Here is a 13,706-nt window from a genome sequence, read left to right on the forward strand (position 1 = left end):
TTGCTGAACATTGTTTGGTTAACTTCAGTTCAGTTTTAATTTTTTGAACAGTCTCAATATACAATGGATCTTCAATGATATATTGTCAGCCAGGGAAAAAAATCTGCTTCAAACAGTTGATACTCTTGTGTTGGGGGATTTAAACACAAGTGGCTGTCACCAGTTTTCACACTCTGAGCTTCAAGGGGTCAACAGGTTATCTCAAATGGTCTCAAAAATTTGCATAAGGGGTCAACAGGTTATCTCAAATGGTCTAAAATTTGGCTCAAGGGGTCAACAGGGGTCTTATGTGATTAAGTTTGAAAATTTATGAACACAGTGTCTCAAAAAGGGAATCTCCTACTTTGCTTGTGGATGAATTAATGGTGAGAAAAAGAAGCCTTTTATGTGGAGGTGAAAGATTATCTGCGGTCATTAAAAGTCAAATTATGAGCCAAACTCTGGAAGTTTTGTCTTTATTCCCAAGTAGCAATATGAGGCCTCTTAATCATGATATGTTACGAAGGTAGGCTTCAGGTATTGAATTCCTGGGCGATGCAGCTAGCTAATTCCATCAGCGAAATTTCATGCATTTTTGCATTCTGGTTTGTAGATAGCACTGCTCATTTGGGATCACAAGAGAACAAAGTCTGAAAATCTTGATCGTTCAGAACCGATCTTTTCAAATCTATCTATTTACCACCTTAACAGCAATTCTGGTTTGCAGAGAGAGAGACAGTTGTGCGGAAGAATGATCTAACAGGCCAGCCATACATAATTTTGAAAGTTACTGCATAACAATGTATCAGGGATCCTGATTGGACACTTCCTTTTGCTATCTTTGCTGGCCAAAAGTAGCGTTGCCAGATTGGCAATTTTAGAGGCCAAAAATGACAAAGTTTGTGTTTTCTTGAAAGGCCTACTAGTTTAGGGGAAATAGTAACTGAAAATTGAAATTCTCCCAAATAATATTGATTAACTATTTCATGTTGTTCAGTCCGACTCATGGCGTAAAGGTTGGTAAAGGATTATACAGTAATTCTTTTTTACCATGTTTCACTCACGAATGTTCATCTACGAGACCACAATTGCAAATCCACGCAAGTTCTACCCATAAACAGAGTCAATTGTCATAAAATAACAACATCATTTGTATGCTGCCTATTTTGGCCAGTTGCATCACAGGAAAACTAAAATCCTAGTGCCAACACTGCTTAGATCAGGGTTGTCCAACCTACGGCCCGCGGGCCACAGTCCGGCCCGCCGCAGGGTTGCGTCCGGCCCGCCAGAGATGCTCTACGGTGCGAAATTTTAGTGAGCAGATTTATTGATAACAATTTGAAGCTATATAATCAATCATTCGAACCTTCTGGGTCCAAAAAGCTGCATACAGGTCAGTTTGTGTGACACTCTCTTAGCGGAGGGGGGGGGGGGGCGGCTGAACTTTATTCATCTGTTTCATCAGGAAGGAAAATAAATCAGTGCGCTCCACGCGCAGTGCTCACATTTTGTTGCCTTGGGCTTCGGGAAAAAAAATCGAGCGTAGGGTTCATGCGGCCCCCTCCTTCATCATAATCATTCCATGTGGCCCTCCTCTGCAAAAGGTTGGACAACCCTGGCTTAGATGAACCAAACTTAGAATGTGGATCTTAATTAGTGAGTATGGTACTGTGCAAGAACCCTATTGTTTTTCATAGATGTCAAAACTTATTTGAGGTTCCCAGAGGTCAAAGTCTGGAAACCTTATAAACTTGATAACTTCAAAAACAAAGATTAGCATTGTCATTGTCAATGTGAGGTCACAAATAGTGCAACACTGAAAACCTTGTAAACATAATAACTTCAAAACTCTTTGAACATGATACTGTATTTTGTATGTGGATCCACCTTAATGAGTAGAAGATTTGGTTTGTTCTTAGAGGTCAAAGATCATTTGAGGTCAAGAGAGGTGGAAGTTTTAAACTTTGTAACCGCATTACCTTCAAAAAGTAAAAATTTGATGAAATCAATACTTGTACTATTTGCACTGTCTTGCAACCTGTCGCTTATTATAATAATGTAGTGCTCCCACTGTTTCTACATATACTGTACCATCATAATCACCCTTGTGATGGTGCAGTAATACAGCACTGCCATGGTTTCTCTTCCTTCGAAACCTACTTGCAAAGTTCCCTGGATACGCACGTGTGTATTTTCCAGGGTTTTTTTTCTTCAATCTTTGAAGAAGATCCTGCTAGGATCGAAACGTTAAGCCAACTTACTTTTACACATTCTCCTACACAGGCTCTTTAGTGGATAAGCAGTTGCTAACAGTTCTATTTAATTTTAATTTTCCAGGTTGTTAGTTACTGTACCTATTATGTTTTGTCAAAATAGCTATTAATCCATTTAAGATGACCAGTACTACTGTAAAAGCTGTGATTCTGCCGAAGTTATGTCTGAAAATCAGAACTACTACTAGGTACAAAATGTTGAAATGTTTGTAAGTCTTAAAAAATGCAAAAAATTACAGGTACATAAAAAGGAAACTGTATCTGTTGTTCTGTACTGTATAACCTGTCAGTTAACATTACAGTAGCTAGCATTATAGTATCATCAGTAAGTCAGGGTAAGAAATCAGAGATGTAGGGTCTCTTTCTCAATTGAAGGGTGTGGTCCTGAGTATGCGAACATTCACTCTACACATTTAATCGCTCTTGCGGTATCAGATTCTCAAAATGTGAACATGGATAGTGAGGTCTGTTTATTCATAGAAATTTGCAACTTAAAAAAGTTTAGTAATTATTTTTTGGGTGAATTTATTTGCCAGTTTAACTTGACTGCTAAATAGTCAAGTCAATTTACCAGTGCTACAATCTCACAAGTGTGGGACCATCAAATGGATCTTATGTGGGATCAATTCCATCATGGCCTCTTCTTTTTATTCCTGAAATAACATTGCTATGCTTTCTTAGACACAAATTCACACATGGCAAGGATCCTCAATCAAACTTTCCTCCAAGGGTAGAATACCCTTGTGAAATGTGAATTGGACCCCAGATGTTATTTGACTCCCTGAACTTTTTCTAGTATCATGTTTTTTCCTTTTTAGTTTCCAATCATGAAGGGTCGTTAAGGGTCACAATCCAAAATGCCTCTCAAAATCCAGGGTCCTGTCTGTCTACAAATGAAATTTCTGAGATTGTGGAGGCAATGTCAGATATTTTGTAAATCAAGGTGCTTTTCTTTAACCATTGACATTGTTGGGTAACAGTTAAAAGTGTCCTACTCAGATTATAGACTGCTTTGTCAAGCAGGCCCCCATACCAATCTGTGACTCCAGTCTTCTCCATTTATGCAGTATTAATAATTGTGTGTAAATAAAACAGTTTTATTTTGACTTTGGATTGTGGATGTTTCGCCTTGAAAACGGCTCACTTACAAGTGCGTTACATTGACCGATTTTCATATGAGGATTCAAGATGCAGCAGCGTACAATTTGCAGTGGACAAGTAACGAAGAAGGAAAGACATTTTTAGACCTAGACAGTTCTGCCTTTGTGCATCAATTTGTTTCTGATTTTGGTTTGTCAACAGCAGTTGAATGTTTGGTTTTAAACCACTTTTCAGCTTCTCTGTGTTTTGTTGTTTCATCAGTTGTGGAGAAATTGCTGTACAGTACAGCTTTCCATATAGTAGAGATTTATGAAGTTGCCTTAATAGGGCTTCCATCATGATCATCTATTCAACTGTTTGAAGTTTCTGTTTGTTACCAGGCCCTTGATTTGCTATGAATGCTACTTTGTCCTGCCTATTCACATAAGGTGATCGCATATATAATTAGATGTATTTTGTGTATGCAAGGTAGGGTGTCTACTGTACCTCTCCTTTGGTGGAGCATAAATGTAAGCATCACCCTCAAGTTATGCCCAGTGTTATGGCAACATCTTATATGATCAGTAGTGAATGCATTGTAGCAAACTTGCAAAAGTGGTGATTCTTTACAGTGGAAACGTTACCATATGTCATAAGAAACATTGCAATTGCAAATACAAAAGGAATCGAGTGTATTATGTTGTTGGGCTGTAATTATTAGCTTGAAATGAAATGAAATCAAAATAGTCTAAAAAAAGGTTGTTGGTGCAAGGTCAAATAATCTTCATCCTTTTTTTCTCGTTGCTAAAAACCTGAGTAGCTCAGGTTTAGATTTTTCCACAGTTGTTGGAAGGAATTGGAATTTGTTGGAAGGAATTTTGGAATTGGATTAACTACAGTATGTGGCCCATGTGGGAGAGGATGGGGTGGGAGAGTTGGGGGAAGGGGATTACAGCAGGTTACTTTTTATCTCTAGTGCTACCATAGTTTTGATGGTTATTGCTCTATTATTGCTATAACAAAAAAAAAGGAGTACAGCAGGTGATTGGTGTACAGTAACTCCAATAGCAGAGCTACATGTTGTATTTGATTATGAGAATGAAATTATATTCTTTGTGTTAGATTCTCATTGGCTCATTTGATAAGAATTGTGCTGGTAGCAAAATGAATTATATACATTACTATAGAGTAAAAGTAGACTGAGAAAGACTGCTGCGTGTGAATCCTACGTATATAGATCTTTAGGTCAAATGATAACAAGCGTAGCACATTCTATTACAGTGCTGTACTAAGCAGGTACGGTCTTTAGTTAACTCTCAAACTAAGGGTTCCTCAGTTATTGTATTAAAAAAAACCAGCTTCACTAGCCTTGTACTAATGGAGAGGTGGAAAAATCTCTCCTGTCGTTGTGTTTTAATACAGTAAACGTCAGTCAAGAAAGCAGAACAGTGTTTGCAAATAAGCCGTGAGTTACAGGCTTTACACAGTACATGACGAGAAGTAACTCTCTGATTAGGCTGTTGTGTCACGCAATTGTCACCATTGCATGACAATTTCTTTTCCAAGGAACTGAACCATTTTCAATCCATATCATCACTTCATTTGCCTGTCTATCACTTATATACTTGACCAGGTTTTGGGTGGCTGAAACTGCAACATCAATGCAATTTGGAGCATCAAGTCTTTTTCTGTGGAAAGCATCTTTTACAAGAGCATTGATGCTTTACGAGTTCTTTTGCAACAAGCATGACATGAGCAGAAGAAGCTGTAACTTACATTACTTATACGACAATAATAATATACTTTTGTATATATAACGGAGGAGGTTCTAATTTAAGACGCTTTACAATGGAGGAGTGGAATAAACATTTTCTCTATCGCAATCTTCCTGCATCCAACCTCTTATCCAATGCTTTATATTTTGGCAGACGCCACACTCCATTTGTGAACCAGCCAGACTACAGAATATATGAACTGAACAAAAGGTTACAACACAGAGCAGAGGTAAGTTTATGGTGACATGTTTGCTTGTCTTTCTCCCACTAACTTTTAACCTAGTCCAAACTGAGATGACAGATATTGGCAGGAGATGTTGCACATTAGGGATAGACTAGGGATAGACTGTTGTGTTAAACTTTCATAAATTTCTTTTCAATGTTTGTCACCAAAATCTATTAACCTGTCTCGTTAATAAATCCGTTTCTTGAAGCCACTGTGCTGAACATTACCCAAAAGACGAGAACCCAGTTTGTACGATCTTCTGAGACGACACTTGTTTTTCCTTTTTGGAACAGTCAAACTTCCCTAATTTATGCTGTCGGAACGGCTAGAGATTTCATAAGATTCACACAAGAAAATAAAATAATGCGAAAGTGTATCATCATCCCTAGGCCTACCTGCATGATCCTAACAAAGTAAGGAGCAATTGTTCTAACCACATGTGTCAGTAAGGGGGTTTCCATGCCTATTTTAGTGTCTGCTGCTTGTTTGCAGAGCAATTGTCACGGTAACGAGATGAAATATGATAAGCTGGGGTGAAGGAATCTTTGCCGCCAAATTTTTTTCAGTTTTAATGGTGTTTTTACAATGCGTTACATGAAAAATTATGCCAAAACTGGTCTGTTTTTCAACCCTTTTTGCATTCATAAATGTTTGTGGTCAAATTTGGAAGTTGTTGTGCAGTTAGCACTTGTTCTCAATACATGCTTCAATTGGGGAGTTTCCGCGTCCATTTTAGTGTGTGCTGCCTGTGTCTGGACTGCATAAGAATGAGTTCAAGTTGCATTGACATACTGTATGATATGCTGGGGTGAAGATTCTTTGTTGCAATAATGTCAGCATTTTGGGGGGTTGGTTGAACAATAATCGTAAAGCAGGAATAGATATTAAAAGAAGCATGTCGTGATTCATAATTTTCTTTGATCCAGTGAAAAGCAATTCGCAACCTCACAGTTCACACATTGTAAAATCGTAATCACAAGCGCCCGGAATGACAGCCTTCTCTAAAATATTAACGAATGCAACTTTTTTATTTTAGGGTGGGTATTGCCGAATAACTGTCAGCTTTACACCTACATTTAAGCATCCCTTAAATTGTTAAAAATCAGGTTCAACTCATTCTTAACAAGGATAAGAGTATGGTCCATTCTAATCTTTTATTCATTGCAGGATGCAAAGAAATTTATTCAATGATGTGTGTGTGTGTATGTGACACCAGCTTGTACACACGTTAACTCAAAAATTTAATATTACTGTACATTACTTGGTATGTGGATCTATCAGGTACAAATATATTTTATTTATTTGCTAGCTCACAATTGGTAAAAGAAAGTTGCTGGTATGTAGAACATGTCTGTGTCTACATTTCACACAGGAAGACTGTTCTTTCTGGATATTGAAACATCTTGGAATAAAAATTCAATAGTATTTAATCCTTACCAGTGAATTAATTGGTTGATTCCCACAAGTGAGTGCTACAAAAAAAGAGCTGATTTTTTTTCTTGGGGGGGGGGGGGGAGAGTGGGGAGGCGGGAGTCCTCTGCATTATTGGACAAACTTAACTCACTTGCTCAATATTAGTCAAATAGTAATGTGGAATTATGAGCAAATTTATGGCAAGAAATCACAAAGCCAACTGGCTTTCTAGTTCTCTTTGTAGTCTACAATTTGAAGGCAAAAAGTGTCTGTGTGAGTTACACAAGTTGCACATGGTAAAACCTTTATATTGCACATGTTACACAATAAACGTCCATCATTCATTAAAGAAATACTGCATTCATCACAAAAAAATTTGACTTGTTCAAGTTCAAGAGTTACTGTATTGCACCTGTTTGTAACATTAGACTAGGCATTAGTAGGGTACTCTGGTTTAAAGTGTATGTACAGTAGGCTATCAACTTACGTAGCATGTGAAAATCGTTTCTGTCTTTTTGGTTAAAAATGGTTTTAGTATAAAGGAAAAAACCAACAGTTTTAAGTGAAAAAAACTTGCAGCCTTAGTTTGTGTACCTTCAGGTGAAATTGTCCTGAAAAATTGCCCATGAGGACATTGTCTACAGTGTAGATTTTATCACTGCTTTGAAATATGGAGCTGCATTGAGTCAAATGTTGGCACATTATACCTGGTGAGCATTTCCGTTTATAATGTTAGTGTACTGATTGTTTGAGATTGTTGTATTGTGTACAGTAGTTATGCTTCTAACTATGCTAGTATCTACACTTTGGCAAAGACTACTTGTAAGTAACTGCACATGTTGTATTAATCCTCTACAGCTAGGTGAAGTTAGTAGCTTAGGTATTGCCAGGGGTAGGCTACCGCTGGTATTGGCTAGGCTGCAGTGAACCCATTGAACTTTCAGCTTAACATGAGGCAAATTCCGAACATTCATACGCACCCGCAAGTTACAACTGTAGGAAAGGGTTTCAAAACTCTTGGAATTTAAAGGGTGGTCTAGATGATGTGGATGATTCCATCATCAGGGTAAAATATGTGTGAACGAAATAAAAAAATGATGAAATGAGAATCACTCACATTTTGTTTTTGCAATTTACTGTCAATAGTACTAGTATTAGACTAATAGTAATAGTAATATTATTTCAATGTTATTACAATACTATACATTGTACTAGTATAACCACTATGACACAAGGGTATGTTTTGTTGGCTCCTCTAGGGTAGCTTGCATCTGAAATGCTGTCAATCTCAATAGAATGAATATTGAACATGTATACAAGTAAGAGAGCTAAAATGATAACTGCACATGTCAAGCTTTCCCTGTTGTGATGACATTATTTAGTTACTTGGCAGGCAAGTAACCTATGCATGCAAGTCAGTGTGTACTGTATGTGTGTGTGTGCATTTGCATGTGTCTGTGTGTAACACCCTCTCCTGTAAACATAATAAATCAAAAATGTTACCTGACACTTTACGGTGGTTTCTGTACAATGAGTACAAGTTTGATATTGTTTCAGGATGTATTAAAGTTGAAAAGATTTGTAGCAATTGTGGTGGGTCAAAGGTCATAAGAGGTCAAATTTTTTGTGTGCAAAGTAGATTATTACTGACTTTTTCAATATGATTTGCAAAGATTTGGCATTTGTGGTGGTCAAGGATTATTTACCTTTTCTGAAATAAATCACTGGAAATTTAGAAATTAGATTACTGCCCCTGAACAGGACCTAGATCACTGTCCCTGACCATAACCAAGACTACTGTGACCAGATCGAGATCACTGCGCATGACCAGAACCTAGATTACTGCCCCTGATCAGAGCCTAGAACACTGCCCCTGACCGTAATCTAGATAGATCATTGTCCCTGACCAGAACTTACAGTAAAATTACTGCCCCTAGACAGCCTATATCACAGCACCTGACCAGAACATAGATCTTTGCCCATGACCAGAACCTAGATTACTGCCCATGACAAGAACCTAGAATACTGCCCCTGATCAGAGCCTAGATTACTACCCCTGACCAGAGCCTAGATCACTGCCCCTAAACAGCCTAGATCACTGCCCCTGGTGACCAGAGCCTAGATCAATGCCCCTGACCAGAACCTAGATTACTGCCCCTAAACAGCCTAGATCACTGCCCCTGATGACCAGAGCCTAGATCACTGCCCCTTACCATAATCTAGGTAGATCACTGCCCCTGACCAGAACCTAGATCACTGCCCCTGACCAGAACCTAGATTACTGCCCCTAAACAGCGTACAGTATATCACAGTACCTGACCAGAGCCTAGATTACTGCCCCTGAACAGAGCCTAGATTACTGCCCCTGAACAGCCTAGATCTCTGCCCCTGATGACCAGAGCCTAGATCACTGCCCCTTACCATAATCTAGGTAGATCATTGCCCCTGACCAGAACTTTGATCATAGCCATCTTATGTTGGAAGCATACATTAATGATAATACAAGTTAATATAGTAACATACCGAAGAACTTCATTCTTCTCAGTCTTGCATTACAGACAACATGTTGTTCTCACATTCGTTGTGGCATACGTTCTATGTTATCAACAAATAGTCAATAGATTTCTGACATACAGTACATAATAACCAAAGATGTCATCCATCCATCGCTATGGTGTTTAAAGTGGTTTTTAATTTTCCAATTGGAAACTTGTATTGAAAGAATGCTGTATTCATGTATGTAACCGTAACTATGCCACAAAACTCTGGAACCTTTGTGAGTGCTTCTTGCGTCTTATAACTCAACACACATATATTACGTAGTTTGAGGGAAAGAATCTTCTGATATTTTGTATTCCTGCAGAGGATTTCCTTTTACATTTTTCTAATCTGTTTCTTGTCAAAGAATACCAATTTGCCTTCAATGTATTCTCCTAATGGTTGTAATGAGTGTGTAAGATTTAATAATTGCATTGCAGCAGGCTCAGTGTCCACATCATTTACAATACAGCTTTGTTCAAGGTCTTAATTGCTTTTGTGTGCATGCTTGGAGACTTACTGTACTTACTGCCAATGTAAGGAATACACCTAATCTGACCAATTCAGAATCATTATGCACAGACTCTGGCAGGTTGCTATGGTTACCAGATTTTAATGTCAAAGAGGTCCCTGGGAAGTAAAGACAACCCTAGGGGGATGTAAGGATTTGTTCAACCTGTTGTTGAGTAGTGAAGGCTAGTAACAAAGAAAAAAAAAACAACTTTAAAGAAAAAAAGAAGGGCAAAGCCTCCACAAAAACAAAGAAGGAAAAACAAAAAGACAATGACAAAAAGATAAAAAAAAAAGCATGTTACACAGGCAAACACAAATACTGTACAACAGTCTGGAGTTTCAATTAAAAATGTTGCATGTCTTTGCGAGAAATTTAAAGCTGTTGATTAATAGAGATAAGTTACAAGTTAACATATATACTCCAGTTTAAGTAAAGTCTTTTTGATTGGATATACAGTGTAAGGTTGATGTCATTATTAATCTGTTGGATGTTTTGAACTTCTTACTTAATATTTGGATGCATATTCTTAATTTAATATTTATATCCAGTTATATAGGATTTTTTTTTTCATGATTCCAAACTATACTTTTAATAAAGTTTACCTTTAGTACGTGGTTATAAGTTCCCTAAATATTTCATTTTAAGGTCGAAGGGCATTTGAAGCCACAAAATAGGTCAAAACTGAAAACCATGTAAAAGTCTGTAAAAGTGTTTATATGAACAGTACTACTGATTAAATGCAGTAAGAAAAGATATGAACAGTAATGATTAAATGCAGTTAGTCCAAAGGTAAAGCTTGGAGAAACTTAAGTTGAGGTCAACAGCTGTCAATATCTGGCAACTATGTAAATATGATAATTTAGAGGTAAACTGTGTACAGACTTTACATTAGTGCGAGAACCTCTTGATCACTTGGAACTCACAGTGGTCATAACTTCAAAATCTTGTGTGCAACCTCAAATTTTACTGTACGGCAAGGAGTCAGAAAGCCCAATGGCTTGTTGGTTAGTAAGTTTGCATCTAAGGCCCCTTCTCGTTACATTTTTGAACCAAACCTCTCCTTGGCAGTAAACATTTTACTGATGGCATTGCTTCCGTTGTTTTTCGTGCTTGCATAAAAAGGGAAATTTCATGATGCAGTGAGAATCTTTGCAATATCAAAATAGATGGTAACAATGTTAACCAGCATTAGTGAGTGGAAGCCCAAGTTCTTGACTGTTGGGTTGTTATTGTGGGGTAAAGAATATCAATTTGTTTTTGACAAATAGACCTAAGTGAAATCTACATACGTGTCAGGTTAAATATATGTCAGCGGTCCTAAATAAAGTTGCATCATACAAAATGAAGACAGGGTACTAACCGCACAAGCCAGTCCCACCCCTGGGGCACTAGAATCTGCCCATTGGCACAACAGTTCAAAAACTGATATCTAATCAATTCTCTATTTGATTCTAGCCATATTTAACAACAATTTGAATTGAGCTGTATTTAATTCCTAACTATTTTACAATGCACTACGCATATCAGTTTAAAAGAATGTATTAATGGAGCAAAATAAATCCAAATCTGCCTGCTTTAAAGGGTTCATGTGTTTTCAAAATTTTCGATACTACATCTTAATTGAAATATAATGTGCCAATAATTCACTTTTATGCCCCAAGCAACTGTTGAACTTTGATCCAGTCAATACACATTCGAAACATTGAAAAGTTTGAAGAAAAAAAAAACTACTGTCACTCTTAGCCAAACTATGCCTGGGATCATAATCTGAATCGTTTTGCAACAAATAAAGAAAAAGAAGACACATTCATGGAAAGACAGTATCATGTTCTAGCAATGCCAGATTTGATTCATTCTGTGAGGTTTAAAGCCTGTGTCATGTCAAAATTACTTTCAACAAATCAATCACAAAATCCTTTAAAAACTCTTGTGTATTGTTTACCTGTCACAAAGGGTTTTTCACATTCACAAGTGTATAACTACAGTTTCCTACTGAGCTGTTACATGTCAAAATGAAGCCCAAACTTCACAGGCAGTGATATATACTTGGTGATTGAAAATGTTCTCATCAAACATGAAAACTAATTGTACTGTAGAACATGGACTTGATTCTTAATCATATCAGCTGTGAAAGCTGTCACTAAATGCATGTTTTTTAAAGTAGATCAAACTTGGAATATTTCAAAAGTTCCAAATTGATAAAAAAACATAAGATGATTGCATGGATTTTGTGCTATGATGTCAGATACAGAAGGAGAATTTCATGTGTTATAACAAGTATGGTGTTAACACATTGATAGGTTACTGAAAAGTTTTTACAAACTGAAACTAGTTGATTCCAGTGCTACTGTACAGGCTGTAAGGGGCCAATATACTCTTGTATTCCAACATTCCAGTTAGGTTGAAAGGGGGGTGGGAGGGGGGAGGAGGTGTATATCCCTTCCTGCCCTGGATCCATGTGTGCTACATTCACTAGCAATCTACTGTTTTCAGAGGATTCAGATTTGACAGCATTGCTGCTCTAATTTAAATTACATTAAAAGCTTTGAGAGCTCTAATAGTTTAAACCAAGGTACCAATTAAGTTGGAACGAGGTTACTAATAATGACTATATAACTGAAATGATGGGCTAATTTGTCATGTGACTATCTATTGTTTTCTTTCAGGAGAGTGATAACCTGTGGTGGGATGCATTTGCTACTGAATTCTTTGAAGATGATGCAGTACTGGTGTTGGCGTTTTGTCTGGAAGATGGTCCAAAACGTTACAGTAAGACGTTGTCAGAAGATCTTGTAAAGACTTCCAAAACAATCTAGGGAACATTCCTCTAGTTCTCTAGTCCACACCTTCCATCTTGTCTCCAAAAGTTTTGTTAATTGTCGTTGAAATATTCTAGAATAACAGGAATGCATAGGATTGTTTTGAAAAAAAAACAATCACTGAATTGCAACCTAACTTTAGTTTTGATATTATAGCTGTAATAAATTTATGTGGGTTGAAACATAGGGTGCTGTGTTCGATTTGAAATTACTTATGAAGAAAAAACCTTTAATAAAAAACTTTCAAGCGAGCCATGATCGCAAGTTCCTTGTACAGTATGTCTAGATGATGTTCCTCATATTTTAAATTTGAGGAATTTTCACAATCATATTAAAATGTTTTTGTACTGATGAACTAATATTACCTAAATGAAGTGGCTGTCATTCACAATAGAAAATGAAAGTGTGATAGCGATATGCATAATAGCATGGGTGTGATCGGTTTAAAGCCCTGCAATTTTTCAGTCGATTTCCTAGAAAGTCGTGGTAAAAATCAGGGAACTTTGAATCCTCAAATTTGTATGATCTGTCAATTTTTACTTTGAAGGCCATTTGTGCATCTTTATATTACTGTAATGTACAGTATACTCAGTTGATGCCTGTGAGGGTTGAACTGTTGGTACTGTAGGAGGGTTTGATGCTCACCGCACCCCCTGCCCAAACCCCCTCCAATCACTTCACCAGTTTTTGAAGTCAATGTAAAAGTTCTCTAATACATATATAAACTATCTGAAAAGTACATTTTCCAAAATCAAATGCAACCATGATTTATTTGTTTCATCCATCAGCTATTGGGAGGACGCTGATACCCCGCTACTTTCGTACCATCTTTGAGGGTGGTGTAACAGATCTCTACTACCTCCTTAAACACCCAAAAGAATCATTCCATAATACAACCATTACATTGGACTGTGACCAGACTACAATGGTGTCACATCATGGCAAGCCCATGTTTACAAAGGTAATGTATAAAGTGAATTGATTTTATTTATCATATAAGCATCTCTATTTATGTTGAAAATGAAGGCTGGTTTTTGTTGCTGAGAAGTGTGTGTTTTTTTAAGGAATAATCTTGTTGCTGAATTGTGT

General features: G+C 37.1%; 1 protein-coding gene across 5 annotated transcripts in view; it reads left to right on the top strand.

Annotated features, from left to right (window-relative positions):
- The window catches only part of LOC139967779 (LIM domain-binding protein 2-like), a 40,016-nt gene that overhangs the window by 5,143 nt on the left and 21,167 nt on the right, over positions 1-13,706 (top strand). For all 5 annotated transcript variants that reach the window (XM_071971849.1, XM_071971851.1, XM_071971850.1 and 2 more), the window contains exons 3-5: positions 5,261-5,336; positions 12,465-12,567; positions 13,406-13,578. In XM_071971849.1, the coding sequence (XP_071827950.1) occupies positions 5,261-5,336; positions 12,465-12,567; positions 13,406-13,578 (352 nt within the window). The remainder of the gene's footprint in view (positions 1-5,260; positions 5,337-12,464; positions 12,568-13,405; positions 13,579-13,706) is intronic.

Source organism: Apostichopus japonicus, chromosome 5 (assembly GCF_037975245.1).
Source record: "Apostichopus japonicus isolate 1M-3 chromosome 5, ASM3797524v1, whole genome shotgun sequence".
In the NCBI taxonomy this organism is placed as follows: domain Eukaryota; kingdom Metazoa; phylum Echinodermata; class Holothuroidea; order Aspidochirotida; family Stichopodidae; genus Apostichopus; species Apostichopus japonicus.